General features: G+C 37.6%; 1 protein-coding gene across 3 annotated transcripts in view; it reads right to left on the reverse strand.

Moving 5' to 3' along the window:
- The window catches only part of GLT8D2 (glycosyltransferase 8 domain containing 2), a 22,998-nt gene extending 13,952 nt beyond the window's left edge, over positions 1 to 9,046 (reverse strand). For 2 of the 3 annotated variants that reach the window (XM_071728499.1, XM_071728477.1), the window contains exons 1-4: positions 8,720 to 9,046; positions 5,531 to 5,575; positions 3,815 to 3,910; positions 2,430 to 2,598 (exon numbers count right to left, since the gene is read on the reverse strand). In XM_071728499.1, coding sequence (XP_071584600.1) covers positions 2,430 to 2,598; positions 3,815 to 3,910; positions 5,531 to 5,575; positions 8,720 to 8,849 — 440 coding nt within the window. In that variant the 5' untranslated portion in view covers positions 8,850 to 9,046. Of the gene's footprint in view, positions 1 to 2,429; positions 2,599 to 3,814; positions 3,911 to 5,530; positions 5,576 to 7,465; positions 7,845 to 8,719 lie in introns of all 3 variants that reach the window. The other variant, XM_071728488.1, reaches the window with a different exon arrangement.
- Positions 9,047 to 9,117: the final 71 nt, after the last annotated feature.

A 9,117-nucleotide genomic window follows, 5' to 3' on the forward strand; every position in this document is an offset into this window, starting at 1 on the left:
ACTTGGGTTGGAAGGGACCTCTAAAGGTCACCTAGTCCAACACCCCTGCAGTAAGCAGGGACACTCTCAACTAGATCAGGTTGCTCAGAGCCTCGTCAAGCCTCACCTTGAATATCTCCAGGGATGAGGCCTCAACTACCTCCCTGGGCACCCTGTGCCATTCTTCTATCACCCTCATGGTAAAGAATTTTTTCCTAGCATCTAATCTAAATTTACTTTTTTTCTAATTTAAAACCATTGCCCTTTGTCCTGTCACTACAAGCCCTTATAGAAAGTTCATCTCCAGCCTTAATAGTAGGAAATGGAAACACTGAAGTGATGAACTCAACATTTCAGGTCCAAGCATGTGCTGACTTATTGGTACATTTGATCTTCCTTTCTGTCTATATTCAGTTATAATGAGAAATATGTATTACATTAAAAACATATGGATGAGAAGTGAAGAAAATAGCGGAAATAAGAGTGAAAATTAAGAGTATCACAAACCATTCTTACACTCTTATTTAGGGAGTGTAAGTAGGTTTAGTAAACTGCCCTTGAATTAGAGTTACTGCATTTAATGGGATGGAAATGGTTGCTGAGTTTTAGGGAAGGCTGTAGAGTTAAAATCAATTATCTCAGTTAATTTTATTATCAATATACTGAGAGAAAAGTAAAACCTCTTACCAGGAAAAAAGACTACTGCTTAATCCATAAGGTATTAATTTCATCCTACACAATTAGCAGAACATATCTGCAATAATATTTTTTCAAAGGGGAAGTGAAAGTGATCATCAAAGCTAATCCTTAAAAGCCTACACAGTTTTCTATAAACAAGCAGACCTGCACTCAGAATAGAGCAGTGACAGTATTTTGTGGCAACTGCTTCCTTACCAATCTAAATTTATTTTTCTCTAATTTAAAATCATCACTACAAGCCCTTGCAAACAGCCCCTCTCCAGCCTTCCTGTTGTCCCCTTTCAGATACTGGAAGGTCACTATTAGGTGTCCCTGGAGCCTTCTCTTCTCCAGGCTGAACAAGCCTTCTATCTTCACAGAAGAGGTGTTCCAGCCCCCTGATAATTTTCATAGCCCTCCTCTGGACCTGCTCCATCAGATCCATGCCCTTCCTGTATCGAGGGCTCCAGTGCTGGATGCAATACTCCAGGTGAGAACTTAAAGAGCAAAGTGGCAGAATCACCTCTCTCCATCTGCTGCCCACACTTCTTTTAGTGCTACCCAGGATGTAATTGACCTTCTGGGTTGCAAGTGCACACTCTTGGCTCATGTCCAGCTTTTCATCCACCAGCACTCCCAAGCCCTTTTCTGCAGGGCTGTTTTCTAAAACCTCATCCCCCAGTCTGTACTGAGAGAGCAGATTGTTCTGATCCAGGTCCAGGACCCTGTACTTGGTCTTGAACCTCATGAAGTTCACCTGGTTAACAGTGTCTGCAAGACCAAAAAAAGTTGCCTCACATCTCCTGTGGTCATTTACATCAACATGCATATCCATATGATGTATGCTTTTCTTTGTTTGTTTGTGGGGTTTTTTGAATCAGTGGGGTCAGTTATAATTCTGTAGTTTTTCAAATGAGTACTAACAGACTCCTGCTTCATCCTGTGCCCATACATTCATTTATTTCCATACTAGTTATGTTGTCATTACCTTGAACTGAATCTCATCAACATTATACAGGTCATTTTTCCACTTCATGACAGAGTTTCTTTTCAGCTCTTGTCCTGCTCTTCAATATATCCACTGTCTCTTTTCTAGCTTCATGCCAATTGCAGATTCATAAAAACCATTCTTCACTCTATTATCAGGTTACTGATAAACTGATGGGAAAAATATGCCCGTGGAACCTTTTACTTTTCACTTTGACACAAATTGTGGGTAAGGCTACAGAAGTCCAGTAGCCAGAGGTGAGAAATGCTTAGAAATCTGCTTTAATTTTGGTTCACACCTTCCCCTTTTTAGACAATATTTGCAAATTTCAACACTGAAAAATGTTTTCATTACAAGCTTCTTTGAGTCTCTAACTTTTAATAAACTCTCTTACTTGAAATTAGCTTTAAAGAACATGTTTTTCTATACTGAAGTTTTAAGAGACAGCACCAGATGCAGTGCCACAAAATGGGAGTTGTGACAATAAGCATGTATATACTTACCTTACTGCAAACTCTTCTGGAGCTGATCTACAAGAGGCAAAGAGGCACTGGTATGGGGATGATCTGGCTATTTCACACCCCTATACACCAGCCAGTACCTTGCACAGGGTAAAACAGTCCCTTTTTCTAAACACAGAGAATCCTGAGGACTGCTACTTACAGCATCACTTCAATAAAAGGCAGAAACATTTCCCTGAAACTTCCTTCCAAGTCTATGCCCAAGCTAAGGAGAACAGGCTGGTTCTAACTACAGCATGAAATAAAATAAGGGTGGTACATACCGAATATGAGGGATGGTGGTCTTCAGCCCAACTATGTAGAACAAAACATTAGCCTCTGTGTTGCTGTAGATGCTGCTGATTGCTGCTACAGCTGCACCAATCCTGCCTGCAGCAGCACAGATTACGACTGGGATTTCTTCTTCCAGTTCCTCAGGACTCTCCAAATCAACTGCAAGAAACAAAACTATCCATTATAATAGAAAACCAAGAATCTTTTTATATCAGACCTGGGTCACAGGAATGAGTATGTACTTCCATAAGCAGTGGAATCATATCACAATCACCCTCTTTCCTTACCACATCCTATACACATCCATGTCTGGCAAGGCACACAGCATGAGGTGCTACCAGTCCATAACTACATGCAGGTTTGACTGGACTGCTGGGTACCTCCAAACAGAATAAAAACAGATTTCTCAGCATCTTCTACTCAGCAGAGGAACAATTCAGCCTGTCCTCCATGCAGCCACTTAGTGACAGGAAACCTGAAGAAGTCTGAATACCTTTGAGACTTCTACTTCTCAGTTACATTTAGTACAAATTGAACAATTGGCTCCAAAATTATCGAAGGAAGGAGGTAAGTGGAAGAGATGGTGCAACTGCATGAGCTTCACTTCTCTGGGGAGCAGGCTAAAAAGGAAGAGTGCAAAATTTTGTACATCAGGAAGCTGCTAATGATAAAAGGGGAAAAATCTGAACAATACTGAATCAGTTCACATTATTGCTACAGAACATTTTTAGAACTGATTAACTTACAGAACTTATATGGGTATGTTTACACTGGTTAAAACACAACCATTAAACTCTTATCTATGTATATTCAGCTCTATGTGTGTTCTATCTGTAGTCTATGTACAATCTATGTACAACCTGTGTAGGTATGTATATTCATAGCAACATAGTTTACCTTGGCACAGTGAATAAGGTATTAGTCTAAAGATGTAATTCTAGTCCAATCATATCAACCTCAGCAGCTGTCACTATAAAAATCCCAGCAAAAACTTCTGCTGTAAATCATGTCAAGATCTGATGATCCATCTGAAATGAATAGGTAGGCAAACCACACTCCCAAAGGGACAAGTTCATTATCACTTGACAACTCAAGCACTCTTCAGCACAGCTAAGAATATACTCCAGCTTCCATTTACATCAGTGATATCTGGACAAAAATATGAATCAGAATTACAATTCTTAGTCATTACTATGAGTCTCCTATTCAAGTAATTCAGAAGCAAAAAATTCTGCACCCCAGATCACATGCAACAGCATGAGTAGCTCATCTACTGCAGAGCAGTCAGGATCCAGTAAGACAAAAAGCACTGTTCATATGAAGATATAAGTAATACAAAACAAGAACATAAATGAAACAAATACAAGCCATTTACCTGCTTCATTCTTTAATGCAGATGGCACTTGGTGTACTTTGTTATATAGAATGGCACACACAGTTAAGATGAGAAGTAACAGTAAGATCTGGTTAACTGAAATAAAAGGGATAAATTTTTAACAATCAGTATAAAAGCTAATTCCCAAATATATATTTTTTTTTAAATCAAATTTTCAAGTAGTAGATATCTGTCACAGTCTAACTCTGGGCTGACAATCAAATGAATGACAGGCAATCTCTATTAACCCCTCTCAATACCCTGTATTTGCTGTGCTTATCAACTTCTGCTTTCTCTTGTTATTTGATTAAGCTAAAAACTTTATGTTAAAAACACAATAGCATCTCTACCTCATTACAATTATTTCCAACTACCTGATTTTCATTGATAATTAAGCTCCCAATATAGATAGGAGTACTAAAACAAATTTCCCTACTAGGAAATTCCCATTATTCTGAATTTTACCAGGAGCCTGGAACTTTCTTTTCTCAGCTAGTTTGCTGTCTACCATCACAGGATTTAATGCTTTAATTATTTGCACCTAGCCCTTTCCTTCTCCCATGCTTCCCTGACAAAACTTCAAACACAGGATCATTTTTTTTAATTTCAATATTCAGATTTTCAAGGTGTATTTGAGAAGAACTCTAAAAATACAGGAAAAAAAAAAAACAAAACAGCATGCTACTAAAACCAGACATGTTCCAAAATATTTGAAAATACATAAACATTTTGACCCAGTTACTTTAATAAGTAAATCAAAACAAACCATGCAACAGCTAAGACCTTACTGTATTTACTTTTTGTATTCTTTTTGTATATATTACTAAATTATATATATTGTATAATATATATTATACCTGTAATATACATTTTATATGTATTATTATATGCTTTTTGTATGTTATGTATATACTTTTTGTATCCTGATTTGCAGTTCCTACCAGACTGTCTTGTACAAGTTCAAGTTACTCAACACAGACCATGAGCAGGCACCTGGGCAATTGACTGAGTACAACAGGAAATGTTGTAGGAATTAATTATCCCCATCAACAGTTTCTCAGATGATGGGAGTTCTATGTAATCAACTACTTTGATAATTTTGCACCACCATAAAAGGTTTTTAAGGTGTTCAAAAGAACACAGGGATTAAAGTTTTGAACTATTACAACCAAAAGGGACAATTTAACCAGAACTGGGCATGAGAATAAATTGAAATTGGTAAATATATATCACCAAACCTGCACTGATTTAAACTATCTGAAGAAATTGCACACTGACTTCAGAGAAATTTTGGGTGCAAAACGGAAGGCAAACACAGGTCCATTTTCAGTTACTGACAGCTAATAAGAACCCCAGATTTCTAGGGGTCACACATCAATTGTGAGTATGAACAGCATTCATGTGCAGAGTTCTGTTAAAAAAAAACAGATTCAGTGCTCTAGGTACAACCCACCTGAAACTAGCAGCTACCTGCACTCTTCCAGACCCACCAGTCTCGTGCAGTAAGGCACTGAGTAATTTTAAATTAATGGGATTTATGGTCGTAGTTATCTTAGTTAGGAAAAGACTTATTTCTATATTTAAAGTTAAGCACAATTTATCAAAACTAGAACTATAAATTTGCATGCAACTGTGACAACAGCTGCACGAGAAATTCCATTTGACATTTATGTCCTCTTTTACAAATATGTTTCAAATGGGTTTTATTTAACTTACTTTTCTTTAAAAGAGCCATATGTCCTGTTGGATGAGAACTGTGATCTGTGGTAAAAGAGAAATAAATTATTATTATTTTTTAAAACGAGAGATAGAAAAATCATTAAGAACAGCAATAAATAGCAAGTTATTTCAGGAAGAAGGTTTTGCATCATCAAACTTTACTGCTGACCTGGTAAAACTGAACTCTGTCTTTGTAAATAACTTTTTTTTGGAACAACTAGCTAATATTCTGAGTTATATCTAGTACATATTTTAATTTAAATTACCAGTAGTTTGAAAGGAATAACCTTTTAATAAATTCCATCCAACTACCTGCATCAGTAAGATTTTTTAAGACATTGTGCAAAGTATCAAAACACCTACTGATGCAATTCATGAATACATTTATATTTATATCTGATCTCACCTAAAACATAGTAACAATCACAAATTCTAATCTCTTCCTGGAGTATGTTCCCCAATACACGGGAATTTTATACTGGAGCAATGTCTTTCAGATGCTCAGAAAATATCAGAGCAATAGTGAAAATATTTAAAACAGCAATATCCTTCCACTAACAGTAAGAGGGAAGTTGGTGTTGCTTGTATTTAAGTAAATTATTTGTGATGCTGAAGAAAATGAAGTACTTCTACACCAGGCCTAAGCGTGGCCATGACTTTATGCCTGAGAAGACACAACATAATCCCTGAAATGGAAGATTGTGGGAAATACAACCTCCACTTGAATTCTGTACCCAAAACTACTGTTTATGAAAAACAAAAAAACCCAGCAAAAAACAGCATCAGAAGCTGGGGCAGAGAGGAAAATAAAAGTATGTCATTTTTTACACTATACACAGTATGTATTTATACACTGTATATATATATTGTGCACAGCACAGTAACTTTTCCTATTCCCATACATACAGATATGGACATACTACAGCACACAAGGATATATGACAGTTTCTGTGCACATATAAAAATTCATTTTATTCCGACTCCAGGAGAAAAGTTGGAACAGGAAGAATTCTTGAAATCTGAGTCACAAAGCTGACTGCCTCTCTCATTGGTTGATGCTCCAGTTCAGGTGGTATCCTCAATTACTCTCTAACTTACCAGTTAAATTACAATAAAAATACAAATAAAGCTAAGACGTGGCTTTGTTTGCAAACCATTTTTAGTCACATGTATTTAGGTCCCAAAAAATTACTAAGTTGTAGTGAGGGAGGACTATTTCTGAAAGTCCTTTTACATCTGCAGTACTTATCTACATTCTAGCAGCCCACTGCCTTCATGTGGCATTAATCTACACAGAGAGGAAATCGAGCTTATCAGTCAAAAAGAAAAACCACTGCTGAGAAAGCCCTTCTACCACACATTATGCACAAGTATTGCCATCTTATCCATTTAAAAAATTCACTAGTTTAGGTAATCAGAGAGACAACAGAACCCCCTATATTTTTGGACTAACTTTCTAACTCCACTTCAGCTAACCACAATCTTCCTCTGATTTCCATGAAGCTAATTAGTAAATTTCAATTAACTTTTGTAATGACAATGTTCATAATCACTGCGAGATAAAAGTTGTATAGCCACAGCTTCCCTGTATCTTCAGAAATTACTAAATCAACACAAACTGAACCATGTTTTAAACTTTAAAATCCAAACTCATACAGACTCTCATACAAGTTTGAGTTCTAAAACTACAGCATTCCTAAGCCTCAGAAACTCAGATTGATTCCCCACCGATTTTTAAGGAAAGAGAGCAGTATCTGTTCCCCTGCAAATATTTACTCATTTTTTTTCTGACTGTACAGATTGGTTCCTGGAACCTGGCAGTCCATAACTCAGTTGCCAAATCCTGTAACAAAATGAGAGGCTGCAGAAGGGAAAGCTCAGAAACCGTGACATTACTGCTCAGATATTTCCTGCTTAATTAGACTTTTTTACCTCTTCAAAGCAGAACAGTATTCAGGACTCCTCTCTCCTGAAGAGCTGTAGAGCTATTTACTTGGATCCTAGATAGCCCACAGCTGTAATCACTCTTGCCAAAGCTTCCTTGACCATCATTCTCCTTTGAAGTCCCACACGCAAGGGCCTTACAGGGCACAGTAACAGCTTTAAGATTCAATTCCTTTTTCAAACTCTTCAAAGTTTACTTTGGAGTTGTGCTGGCTTTCTTTTCTCTCTCTCTCTCTCTCTCTCTGCTGCTGAGGAATAGCACGGAGTCCAGACGCTGCACTGGAGGAATGAGAGCCCATAAACCATTTCCAGATGTGCAGGATGATGATGCAGTCCCAGATCTGGCAAATTTGCCTCAGAGCTTCAGCTAGCAGATTGCAAACAAATCCTGTAAGACAAAAAGTCTTAAGGGGGTTGGGGAAAGAGAAGGAAACAAACCCTTCCAGAAGTTACTCTAACAGTCTAGTTACAGGTTAGATTTCTAGACATTATTTATGGTAAATGTGAACAGATCACTGGCCTGCAAAAGCCACATTTCACCATGCCAAAGTCAAATTGAAAGCCAGAGTTTTTCCAATGTTTGCAGAGTTCTTTCAAGTCAAAAGTTAAGGGGAGCTTGCAAAATTAAGCTCTGAACATGCGTTAGGACTTCGATTGTCTCATTTCCAAATCTTCAAGCAGTTAAGAGTCCAAAGCCACAGGTTTGGATTCAAAGGGACCTTAGAGCAAAGTAATCTGCACATGTTGATACTCTGCCTCCTAGGGTCTCCTAGAAAGCATTTGCACTTTTATTTCTACATCACTTTTTAAATTTAAAATCTCAAATTTCCGTATTGGATCCTCATCAGTATGGAAAGGAATAGCACTAACACTACACAATTCTGAACTATTTTCTGTATTTTTACCATGAGGCAGTGCAAAATTTTACGAATATTCAGTTAAGGTTTTAAAAATTGTGAAGTGTTTCAAATGAAGATTGTTTTCTGTCTGGTGGAACTGAAAACATGGGTTTTCAACTGCATGTCTCAAACACGCCAAAACTGTATTCTGTGTTTGATGTTGTACAGAAATACATCATTTACAGAGCTACTTGAAGGAAAAATAAGAGCTACACAGCTATGTGCTTCATGTAGATGGCCATAAATACAACTTTACTACAGTATTTAAGTTGTAAGTTCGTGTTCATAAAAAAAAAACACCTGTAACTCTTTCACCTCCTTGTCATTCCTATGTGTATCCTACCTAAGATGCACACACCTGTATGAGGCTGCAGCATCGGGACCATCTGCTTCACCTGGCAGCAGCCCCTGGACCACTGGCAACCCCGCAGCACCTTCTCTGGATTTCTCTCATCCCTCAGGCGTTTGTACATTCTCACGGAACACCCCCCTCACACAGGAAAGAGAGCAGCTTCTGTTCAGCAGAAGGTGATTTTGGGGTTTACTCGGGTCATCCGCTGCTAACTGCAGACCCGAAACTTTGGTTTCTCATTTCAGCCTGCAACTCGAGTTCTTTTTCAGACGCGTTACCTGGCAGGCAGTAATTACCACTAGTAATTAAAAAAAAAAAAAAAAAAAAATTAAAAACAAACAAAAACAAACCTAAAAAACCTCCAAACAGACCCAACCGGCTACTCATTT

The sequence above is a fragment of the Heliangelus exortis genome, chromosome 1 (assembly GCF_036169615.1).
Source record: "Heliangelus exortis chromosome 1, bHelExo1.hap1, whole genome shotgun sequence".
In the NCBI taxonomy this organism is placed as follows: Eukaryota; Metazoa; Chordata; class Aves; order Apodiformes; family Trochilidae; genus Heliangelus; species Heliangelus exortis.